The sequence below is a fragment of the Numida meleagris genome, chromosome 1 (genome assembly GCF_002078875.1).
Source record: "Numida meleagris isolate 19003 breed g44 Domestic line chromosome 1, NumMel1.0, whole genome shotgun sequence".
Lineage (NCBI taxonomy): Eukaryota > Metazoa > Chordata > Aves > Galliformes > Numididae > Numida > Numida meleagris.
The window spans coordinates 178,459,126-178,471,752 of NC_034409.1; the positions used below are offsets into that span (position 1 = coordinate 178,459,126).

At 38.8% G+C, this 12,627-nt stretch overlaps 1 protein-coding gene across 6 annotated transcripts in view; it reads right to left on the reverse strand.

Annotated features, from left to right (window-relative positions):
• The window catches only part of ELMOD1 (ELMO domain containing 1), a 43,509-nt gene that overhangs the window by 15,806 nt on the left and 15,076 nt on the right, over positions 1-12,627 (reverse strand). For all 6 annotated transcript variants that reach the window (XM_021380454.1, XM_021380463.1, XM_021380488.1 and 3 more), the window contains 4 exons: positions 10,849-10,940; positions 2,254-2,399; positions 2,074-2,102; positions 455-552 (listed from right to left, as the gene is read on the reverse strand). In XM_021380454.1, coding sequence (XP_021236129.1) covers positions 455-552; positions 2,074-2,102; positions 2,254-2,399; positions 10,849-10,865 — 290 coding nt within the window. In that variant the 5' untranslated portion in view covers positions 10,866-10,940. The remainder of the gene's footprint in view (positions 1-454; positions 553-2,073; positions 2,103-2,253; positions 2,400-10,848; positions 10,941-12,627) is intronic.

Below are 12,627 nucleotides of genomic sequence, written 5' to 3' on the forward strand. Positions count from 1 at the left end.
AAAAAAAAAAAAAAAAGCGTGTACTGTTAAAGATTGTGTTTGAATAACTCAAAGCAGTTTTAAAAATATAGAAATGATTGACTTACTGACTATGACAGACGAATTTCTTCCCTACAGCCTTGCTCAGAAACCATCACTGTCATTTCCATGACCACCTGCCTTGGCAGTATTTTTTCTCTGGAGAAGTGGCCCCCATAAATCAATATATCAACAGGATACTAAGACAATATGATTCAGGAAGCAGATACTCAGGACTTGCCTACTACAGTCCCCATAAAAGGTTATTCATTTTTTTCCTTTTTTTTTTTTTGACAGTAAAGTTTTACACCAAAAAACAAAATTCATCTTCAAATTGTGTACCAAAATAGCTAGGAAGAAATAGCTCTCCATGGACCTGGGTACTGAAAATAAATCAATAATTCCCATTTGTTTCATAAAGAAGTCATGAACTTACTGTGGATTTATATCTGGATTAATCTTTTTCAGCTCCATGATGTCATCTATAGTTTTTTCAATAGCATCAGGGTGAACGCTTACCGAAGTTTGCAGCCGCTAAAAAGAAGTTTTAGAGATATATTGAATAATAGCTTCCATAGGAATCAATGTAAGTTAACAATGGTAAACTTGTTACCCAACAGCTTCCAGATTAGCAGCCCAAAAGGGTCAACTCTATACATGCACACACGCACCTTTCCAGCCCTATTGACTAGTTGCAGAGCACTATCCTCACAAGTCAATTAATTACCCATGCCTATGTAGGCAGTCTAGTACACGTCTGCAGGAGATCCCAGTGCAGATGATTCACATGGAGTGTCCCAGTTGAGCAGCAGCTTCAGACCACCAACTAGTTACATTGGGATTGCTAGCCTTCATTCAAAAGCTCCCTTTCCAACACGTTGCAGTAACAAAAATATATTTTTCCTTCCTCTTGCATATCATTGCCTTGCAGATGCCTCCTGAAATTCAGTATTTCAAAGAAATCATTGTGCCTTCTAAAAATTAAGAGGTTGAACTTTCCAGTGCTCTGTCTCAAAATTACACAATTGGAATTGCTTAGATGCAGTCTTAAATGAGATTCTAGCTTTCTGATTAGGCAAACATACTTTTAGCACAACTACAGGCAATGTGACATTGTTTTTGCTAATGCTGAGGTCATCTTTTCACTAATATTGGTTCTCAACATCTAAGACAAATAAGTGGTTGAGTCAACTTAATGCACATACAAATGCTTTGTTTCAGACTGGTGAGAAGCATGACCACTGCTATAGTGAAAGGACAATGTGAAAGAGTTTTTCCCATTAGAGTATTTAAAAAGAAAGAACAAAAATTTTTTTACTATCTTGGTACTGCCACCTTCAGCCTCTCTTACTCCTGCTTTAAAGGCAAAGAAACGGAGGCATAAAGCGTGTAAGTTATTGACTGCAGATTACATAAACTCTAGGACAGGATGAGCTCATAAGCAGGAGGGGGACCAACTTTTACACAGGTAGATAGTGATAAGACAAGGTGAAATGGCTTTAAACTAAAAGAGGGGAAATTTAGGTTAGATGTCAGGAAGAAAATCTTTACTCAGAGGGTGGTGAGGCACTGGCACTGGCTGCCCAGAGAAGCTGTGGATGCCCCATTCTTGGAGGTGTTCAAGGCCAGATTGGATGGGGCCCTGGGTAGCCTGAGCTGGTGGGTGGCAACCAGCCCATGGCAGGGAGTTGGAACTGGATGATCTTTAAGGTCCCTTCCAACCTGAGTCATTCTATGATTCCTATGATTCTATGATGAGGAACCCACCTAAGAAATCCTCAATTACAGAACACCACCCTTGTCTCCACCATGGCTTATTGCCCACTTGATTCCACCAGTGCCACATTGTGACTGTCCCTGCAGCACAGGACACTCTCTCCAGCTTTGCAAGGCCACCTGCTATGGGTGGTCACAGCTCTCTCCTTAGTAGGAGATGCTTTTAATATGAGATTATATAAAAACCTACAGTGATTTTTATGTGGTGAGCAAACAGCCAACTGAACAAAACTGGACAGGACACAATAGGAAAGGTGAATTATCAGATCTTTCACTCACCTTACTTTTTGAACCTCTCAGGGATGCTTCTGTAAGAGAACAGTATTTGAAAGCACTGCGTCAGATAATTTTAAATGAATCCAGTATAAATGTGGCTTATTATTATTTTTTAAACAGTCATACTATTTTTAGCACATGCAGAAAGGTACAAAGGCATGCAGAATTAAGTAATTCAGTTACCTATTTTCATAGTTCTGGCAGCTCCAGGCTTGGTATTGTAACAGATCCTTTGCAATTCACATCGCCCTGTTAGTTTCCTGACTACAAACTTCAGGCAGCGCCACAAGCACTTGCAGTAGAAGTACAGGCATACCTGGATAAACATTCTGTCAGGAAAAAAAAAAAAGTCTGAAAATAAATCTAGAGCAGAGCTTGTTTAAACAAGGTCACCACAGAGATTGAAGGGCCTTCCTCACCCCCAAAATGCCCATTGCCTAAGGGCAGCTTTAAACCAAAACCAGTATTGACACTATAAACATTTATCCTGATGACTGTTAAAGGACAAGAGATCTCCTGAGGCCCCTTACGGTCTGAATTATCTTGTGATCCCATAAAAGTCAGGAAATAAACAAATACATGAGAAATTATCTATTTTTAAGTTGTTTTTTTTTTTTTTTTTTTCTAAAGCATTGCAGCTGCTATCATGCCCACACACCACAGGCTATTGCAGTTACATAAACACACCCCCAAAACAGGTTTCATGGGCTACAATTCGCTTGGACACAACTTGGCTTTCTCATTTCTACAGTTACGAAGGCCTAGCCCCTGCCACATTACCCAAGTGTCTAACCCCACTGAAAGCACCATGGCATAAGGTGTGGCACAAATCACCCAGTGCCCTTGAGGTCAGAAGCACATCTCAGAAAAGGCAAACTGCCAAGACCAATGGAAACACTGGCATCTGGACTGGTCTTGGACATCCTCATCTAGGTAGCTCCTGCTTCAACAGAGTTGGACAAGGTGGTCCCCGGAGGTCCCTTACAATTGCAATCATTCTGTAACTCTATTCTATGAAAGCCTCCATACAACTTTAATAAGCTAGCTTGCTGTTACATGGTCAGAAATTATTTGATCCGTTATGTTTTAAGTCTGTGTGCATTCATCATGAGCCTATTATCTCTTCCACATACTTCGGACACTTTCAAAGGAAATTTATTTGTTAAAAGACTCCTTACTATCCTTTACAGTGGAGTCGTTGGTTATTCTGAAAATACTACATTCCAGATACTTAAATCAGTATAACTTTAATAAAGCTGGAAGAGCTCCATCGTTTCACAGCACATCCTGAAGGGCATCTTGCAGAAGGACATTCAGGAAAGGGAAGATAAATTAACTCATGTTAAAGTCCACACAGGAGTTTAATCTGCTTTATGCTCACTTTAGCTTAATCTCCTTTGAAGAGGGATTAAACTAAAGGGAACTAAAGCCATTTTATGTCTAAACGGAGGGCATTCACACAAGTATTTAGTATGCTTTAAAAGCATCCACTTTATCTTCACACTTTTAGTTAATTCACTTAACACTCCTAAATGCCTATGTATAGAAAACCTCCTTTATGCAGCAGAGGCTTCCTGTTGCATAAAGATACGGAGTGAAACCAAAAGAAAGAAGAAAGTCTCCCACACTGGAATCAAGTTTTGAACCAGTAAAAAAAAGTTTCAGCTGCTGACCTGGAAATATTTGGGTCCTCCCATCCCAAGATGAGCCAGAACACACCGTTGTGAGAATTTTGTAAATGTTTCACAGTAGGCAATCAATTCAGTATTAAGAACAAGACCAGCTATCAGAAGGTAAGTCGAACACTGTCAGCCAAACAGTCAGAAGTATAAGTCATTTGAAGAGTAAGACTCAGATAGAGTCAGATAACATCTTCAGCTGCAACGTCTAATGGTGGCTTAAAAACAAGCCCACAGTTTCACATGAAGCATTTCAGTTTTTCCAGTGGATGTTTGGTGTCAGTCATCAAAGAGTTGACTTAACAGCCTGTCCTCCCCCCACCAAGAATCAAAACACAACATGTATAGCCATCCCTCAGCTTCCTCAGCGCAACCCAATTCTGTGCTAAGGTCATTCTCTGTCCAGAGAAATGCATGCAAAAATTAACACTGAGCAGGAAGGTGGAGCGCATCAAACAAAGTTCTGGGCTTTCATCAAACATTTGCAGCAGAAATTAAACTCATTCTCTTTTTGGTCTGCTTTGCTTTCAATTCATTAGCCAGAGAACTCATTTATATGGAAAGAAGGGAGGAAAGGTTTGCTTAACTTCATGTAACAGCCCACATGAGATTTCCTTCTAATGAAGGAAATGAATCCTATTAAAAAACCAAATCAAAACAAAACAAAAACTTCTGTAAGAAAGTTCGTGTGTACACTTAATTAATTCTAGGGCTGAAACATCACAACCCACTTTAATGCTCAAAACTTTCTTATCAAATTGTGTGATGTGGGTAAATTCCCAATAGAAAGAAAAATAGAAGGCATTAGGTGCATTTGAATTTCACTTTTGATTATATGTTGCTGCCTTTATAGTCAATGGCAGATTAACAAATCAAAGGAAAAATTCTAAATGGGATGAGCTGTGATATTTCATAGTTGCAATCACATTCAAAACTGAAATTTTGCTTTGGCTGTGGTCTGAACAAAAATTAACTAAGTAAAAACATATCTACTAAAGAATGCCACTATAGCACTGAAACACTGCATGTGATTCACTAAAATATACTTAGCAGCTATAGCAAATAAAGCTGACAAACACTAGTTTTGACTAGGTAACTTATAGAAGGAAGTTTGCCTTTAAAGATACCTTCAATTTTCTACTACTCATCCATCACAAGATTACAATAGCTGAAGTCTTCTGTTTATAACATGAACAGCATAAAAAGTAACACAAGCTTGTTTTCAAGGAGCTGTTCTTTACAAAAGGGAACTCTTGCTGGCAGAAGTCCTGTAATAAAGCACACTTGTGATTAAATAAGTTTTATTTTAGCTGCTTTACACTTCAGTTCAGTAAAGCAGAGACGCTGGTAGCTATAATACACGACACAGAATACTAAGAACCCTCACAGAAGCCTTCCTTTAACCATGTGTCTGACTACTGTGGTAGCATTAACTTGTTTGTTTTAGAGCAATTCCAAACCTTCCCTCCACTGAATCTCAGTGTTTTTTTGGCTTTTTCCCCTGCTTGGCCTTGAAGGTTTTCTTGGCACGGTAAACAGTGTGCTTCCCTAGCAGTCTGCGTAGTCATTCACAGTTTTCAGAAGGGTTTGCACAGTGATGCCTCAGATCCTGAGGTGAGCTTCAAGTGCAGAAGCATTACAGAAAGGAAAATATTCCTAAGAGACTTGCACTCTTCCCTTTCCCATCCTGACATGAGCTCCTTCTCCTCCTCCCGTACTGCATGCAACAGTATAGGTCTACAGTTCGTATTTATACATGAAAAGCACCTAATAAGAGTTCACAATAAATGTTCTCTCAGGTAAAATTCAAAAACTGTGTGATAACATGCTAATGCACACAGACCTAATGAACAGGCCGTTCCCATGTTAAGGATGCCATACGAGAGAAAACACACTCCACTTCCCCAGAAGAAGTCAGGTGAGACATTCCTAGACATTCATGCCAGTCACTTGGATGTCAGAAGTTTCCTGTTATCTCCTGATAAATACCAGTGCAGCTTGGCATAGCTCTGCCAGACTGGCTCACAAAAAGTGTCACTGAACTCTGATGTCAATACAGTGGTAAAGTGTACTATTAATTAGGGTACCAAAACAAAATAAACAAATGAACAGAAGACTTTGGAACTGAATATGCATTTCCTTGCATGCCTGGAAGAGACTTATGAAGTGCTATCCAATGTTTAAACCCACCACCACAATAGCCTAAATAAGAAGTATATATAACGCAACAATCAGTGTTCCACTGACACAAGAGGAAATAGAAAAAAGTTACTGTGCAACATTTTTGAAATGGATAGACACCTTCTATTTTATCAGTTTCTGTTTATTTTCCCTTCCTTTCCTTACCCTTCTCTGGTAGCTTCAGAACCTTAGAATTTTCAGAGCTAGTAACAAACTGAGTAAATACCTCGGGTAAAATGAAAAATGTAACTAAAGCTGGGAAATCACAAAATCACAGGGGTTGGAAGGACCCCTTGGAGATCACCTAGTCCAACCCCCTGCTACAGCAGGTTTCCTACAGGTAGGTTGCACAGGAAGAGCACCCACGGGGGTTTGGGGTATCTCCAGGGAAGGAGACTCCACAACCTCTCCGAGCAGCCTGTTCCAGTGCTTTGTCACTCCCACAGTGAAGAAGTTCTCCCCCATGTTCAGGCGGAAATTTCTGTCTCAGCTTGTGCCCATTGTACCTTCTTCCATCACTGGGCACAACACCAAACCCAAGAGCCAAAAGAATTAGATAAAAATCACTAGATCTACATAAACATCCTTTTATTTCCTTTGTCCTGTTTTAGGTCCTATGGATAGGAAAGGCACCTACACAATTTTTTTTCCTGAAAAGTAGCTCAGTGAAGAAAGTGTTGCACAACAGGATAATGTCTTGAGAAGTCAAAGACAAGCTGTGCATGAACAAGATGATCAAATAAGTAATTAAGCAAGTGATACTACACTGTGAGGATTTAATTAACTTGACCATCTTTAGCTTATTTGTGCAACTGAAACTGTATAGAAGCTCAGCCAAGGAGTAACTACCAGTCATCATTTCTGCCATACACAAGCATGCTATTAAGTAAAAGAAGTTTTCATTCTGTACTTTTTTAGATTTGACAACTGAAACTCATCTCTCCATTTAGAGATGAAAGCAAGTCACCATAGGAACAAGAGAACATATAAAAGTAGTTTTAAAACAGCAGCTTTCCACACTCTGTTCTCTTGCTTTCTACTGGCTTGATTTTCTTTTCATCTGATGCAACTCCAATGAAACAGAACTTGCGCTTAAAATTGCTGGTACTCACTGACTGTTTTGCCATTTACCGACAGAAGCTAAAATGTCTGATACAGTTGGTTCTTCAAGATGCTACTATTTCAGAATTTTAAGGTACGTTACAATCAAGGTGGAAGTGTGCAAGTGTCACTGAGAGACTCCTCAAAACTCTACAAAAAAAAAAGCATGGAAGGATTGAACATTTCACTGAGAAAAAGTTCTATTATTTAATAAATAATGTTTTAAACTTCAGGGATAATTCTGATAAGAGAAAGCTGCAAAATAAAAGAAACATAGAACAGCTGCTTTCATTTAGACACAGCCTTGGACTGGAAGTATAAACATTGTCAGGAAGATAAGAGTCCTGCAGATTACTGGTCAATGCGTGCCTCTGGGTTTAGAGTTATTCCAGTTACTGGAGTGTTGATTTAAAAATAAGTTTCTCCCACTGGAAAGCACCAGCTGTTGAAAAACAGTAAATGAAGAGGCAAAGAAACTGCAGCTACATTAAAGACACTGAAGTCTAAAAATGACAATCTTATAAAATACTCATAAAGTTTCTAGACGTCAAAGTAGCTACCACTTGCATAAATAAGCACATCCCCTTCTTAGCTACGCAGATGCGCAATATGGTTCTGTGACAGGCAGGAACACAAGAAGTACTTCAGACTGAGAAATGAGAACACATAAGCAACTGAGTCAGTTTATGACTCATTTTGAGTTTTTTGCATTTTAATTGTTCAAGTGCCTTAGGACTTCAGTTTATTAAAGACAGTCTTACTACATGGCACCAGAGCACGCATTTTCCTCACATCTTTTTAATTAATGCCTCATTCAGTGTCTGAATTTGGTGTTCATAGATCATAAGCCACGTTTCTAAGCTACTTTTACACTGTCACCTTCACTTTTCAGTTCGAGCAGTGATGGTGACTATCAGAAAAGATAAGTAACTTCAGAGTCAAGCCATTTTGGACTAGGTAAAGACTACCTTTGAGAAGATACCTTACAAGAAAGCAAAAACAAAGAAAACCAAAATACACAGAACAGAACACAACCAAAGATCCCCCAAACCCTAAACTATCCAATCCACACCTTGCGTAAATATATGCATCAGAAGCAGTAAAACAGTATGCCATAATTTTTTAAGTGATGTTGTACACTTGTCTGTCATTCTAAACATCAGTAGGAATAGATTTATCTTCACCTTCATTTAAAACAGTTTAGCCATGTCAACAGCATAAAGCAAACAATTTCCTACTGCTTTCCTTTAAATATGAGGATGTACAAGAGTTATTTGCACCAAACTAAGCAGTTGCAGTCTTGGTAGAATAGTCAACATTGTTTTACATTTCCCATTGCCTTTCGTGTGAGGTCCTTACAGCTCCATATACTTGTGGATCGCACATAGGAAAGGGATCCTTGCCCTCTGCTCAGCCTTGGTGAGACATCTGGAGTGCTGTGTTCACAGCTGTACTTGCCATACAAGAGATAGGACAAGTCCAGGTAAGCAAATTGAAGTTTCATAAACTATAGGTGCTATCAACATCAACTATAGTCCAATTCCAGCTCCATGTTGTGCACCAAGGAAAGCACTGTAACACAGAGCAGTCCTCACCAGTAGCGCACTGCATTTGATCAGCCCTGTGCTTGATCTTAACAAGCAGTTCAGGACAACTTGACCAATAGTAGCAGCTGGGGTGCTTGTTAATAGACAAAAACTACCAAATACCAAACAATATATGGCAAGTTCTTCCTTTTCCAGCTCATTTCCAAGACAGAAGACTAAATATGTTTATCTTGCACAGAAATCTCCCTGCAGATCCAAACTTAACTGCTTTATTCATCACCACAGAAGCCTGCAGCTGCAGCAGCCATGTGCAACAGAACTTACTGTTGCCAGTAAGCACTCTTACTGGAGAACAACCATAGTTTATTTCTTAATGTCCTCATATCTTACTCAAGTGTAAGAAATTTGAGCAGTGTAATACTCATTTCGGTCCCATGTCAAAGGATTAATCTCAAATATAAAAAAATCCAGGTTCTTGTAACTAAACAGAATAGAGTTTTCCCATTTCAACAGTGTTTTCTTGTTTGAGGTGCTGCGTTCTACCACATGCCCCCCTCTCCCCTTAAGCTCACCTTCTGTTCTACATTCAGAACTCTGGACTTTTCATAATTAAATCCTATAACAATTAATTAAACAAGAAATAGCTTTTCATGACCTATGCCATGGCTAATTAAGAGAAGATAACACTGTAAAGACTTCTCAAAACTTTTAGAATTCACTTCAGAAATATAATGAAAAGAACGAGTCGGTTTCTTCAGAAGCACCACAGGAACATAAACAATCAAAACTGCATGAGTTGTCCTATGTGGAAAACCGCTGTGGGGTCAGGACTACCAAAGTAGAGCAGAACAGGCAGTTTAAAGGGAAGTATAAGTGTTCACAGAAGTCAGGGAAGAACTGGCAGCTTAGAAGTAGTCAGCAGCTCAGCTTCTCCATAAGGCAGGAACAAAATTACTTTATGCTCAAAAGAGGCCTTGGAGGGAGCAAGTTGTAAAACTCTCATTGACCTCAGATGGAGGCTTCCACAACAGCCGTAGGATGGTAGAGGACTATTTATCCTAGATCACATGTGGCACCAATATGTAACCATAGGTTATGCTGCTTAAAAAAAAAATAATAATAATAATAAAAAAACCAAATCTGTACAGAGAAGGAAAGGTAAAAATTATAGAGATAGGAGTACTGAGACAGCAATCATTGGCAGGATTCAAGAAGGAATGTCCCAGCATGCCTGTAAACCATCGGGTCACTGAATCAGCATTCAGGATTCAGGATCATCCAGAATCTGTGCCATAGTGCTGTAGCAACCAACCCTCTCACCACCATGCTAAGGTCAAAAGGGAACACACTAATGCTCACCCTAATGGCTCATTAAATCTTAGCTGTCTTTTCTGGGTGTTAGCAAATAAATAACTACTTTACACTTTTAACCTGTACACATTCTGCTTAGGTCTTTTGTGCAGCTGACTCAAAAAAACCTGATGAAAACAACTCAAACATCCCACAGAAATGCCTGGGGCAAGGCAGGCTTCACAACAGTCATTAAGGACGATCAGACTGGAGGTTATGATGCTGATATCCATAGCACATACTATAAACAGTCTAAAAAGAGAGAAAAATACAGTGACAGATGCTCTATACAGAAGCATATGTTTCCATCCTCTCGAGAAAGGTTTCTCCCACCCAGACAGAATATAATTGCTTTGGTTTATAATTAAGCTCTTGATATGTATTAATTTCTAGGAGTGTTCAACTCTCTCCACTGAGTGCAGAACAAAGATGGCATGAGCTTTCTGTACTGAAAGCCAGTGTTTGCAAGTCCCTTATACTACTGATAGTTTACAGAGAAACAACTACAAGTCATACACAGGAGCAAATAATCATTAGATATTTCTCCCAAATGGAACACAGCCAGCTTCAAAAGTATCTGCATATCTTCACCAAGCATCTTCCCTTCTCCAATTTCACAAATAGTTCTTCAAAATTCCAGGTAGCCAAAAACAGATGCACTAAGCACTAGAGATACACTAATAGTATGGTGCAATCCAAACCCATATGACATTTCCCACATTGTTTCTATAAAGTACTGAAAAGCAAAATTTAAAATAAAACAGCTTCAGTGAAATCTAGGCGAACAGAAAGCAAATCTCATATGAACGAATTTACATTTTCCATACTGCTGGTAACAGCTAAAACACTTACCCATGGCAGCATGGAAGCAATTATTATCATCACTTAACACTTTTGAAAAAAATGTAAAAAACAGTTACCTCAGGAAGTGCTTCATGATGGTGTTTGTGTTACAGCAGCTGTAATCAACTGACGATCACCAATAACCTCTTCTTTGCAGGTGATACCAGTGCTGTAGAAACAGAATTGTGATGTATTTACTAACCGAGAAAAAGTGGTACTTCAGTTTTCTATGTTGCTCTTAAAATAAGATCTTTCCCATGTTTCCATAGATATTTAAGAAATACCACATCAATAAAAACAACAATTATAATTTGTCTCTTCAGACTGAACACATACTTTGACCAGAATACAAGGCATGTTTATTTTCTGAAAAATCAAATATTTGAATCAGAGCACAAAGTAAGAACATCCAGATTTTCATTCAAGCTGTTTCAAACACCTATGGGTTCACAGCAGCTTCCAAGCAGCAGTGTCAAGAGACAGTCATCTCTCCTGGGTGTTAGAAACCCTACGCTCTCCAGAATTTACAACAGTACTTGGACACTTTGGGTAAAAGCAGCTTGTAAGCAAAAAGCTAGTAGAGGGTCCAGATTTAATTCTTAGAATCATAGAATCATCTAGGTTGAAAAAGACCTTCAAGATCAATTCCAATCATCAATCTGACCTATCGAGTCCCATCATTCAATGTGGGAGATGTCAGGTGATTACCTTCTTCCCTGGGGTCAAATTTTATGGAATAATACATTTGATGTCTTAAAATAGATACAGTTGACAAGGCTGACCATCCGTTCTGAGCCCTGGTATGCTACAGTTAATTTTCATTGTAATTACCAATTTGTTGAAGTGGAGAAGAAGAATGGGAAGAGTTGAAGTAAAATAAATTAATAAGTAAATAATAACAACACAAGAAAAACCAACCAACTTATAAATGTAACCTTGTCCATGCACTACAGCTTCTCCCCAGTCACCTCTGTCCCATTTAGGAAACCTACAGTAAAGAATTACTTAAATAATACTCATATGTGAAGAGATTCAGACTTCTCAGTTTACTGTACTTCATTTATATCCTGTAAATGACAATACTTTTTTTTTTTAATGCCAGAAAACAAAGGAGTACAGCTTCACGCTGCTTGGAAAGCTTAATGTAAGATTTAAAATTATCAAGACCACATTTTCAAGTTTTGTACTAGCACAAAACACACATGCAGGCCTGGATGAAGGCTGTACTGTTAAGTAGTGATATAAGAGAATTCTTCATTAGCACTTCATGCAGCCCACTGAAGAAAATCTGAAGGCTTTCAAAATCTGGTCTCATTTGTCACATAACAGAAAGCTCTAAGTCTAAAGAAACTAATATATATATATATATATATATATGTATGCACATACACACATACTTCTTTTTTGCAGGATCCATCAGTACTGATGGGATAAAAACCTTCTTAGCCTACCTTGTTCTTATTGTCTTTCCATTTCACAAGTTTTACACTATGCTGTTGCCTGTTGACAGGAACAGAAGCAGTGTTTAAGTTCACAAAAATGCAGCTATCTTGTTGGATTACATCGCATACCACTTACTAAAAATATATAATCCCTGAACTGTGAAAGCTTCCTTCATTTATATTGTTTTTGACTGGCTGAATCATGTTGCTGTCCCCTGAATTCAGCTGTAATTGGTGGTGGCTGCAGTGACACCTGCTTGCAAGGGCAGAGAGAAGCTGACATCAAGCTCTGGCTCTTCAATGAAAGCAGTAGGCAGGCTCCTAGCACCTCCTGCTACAGCTTTTGATAGACCTTTGATGGCGGCAGGCACAGGGAGCACAGGAGACAGGCAAAAACTGGAGGGGATGTAACTT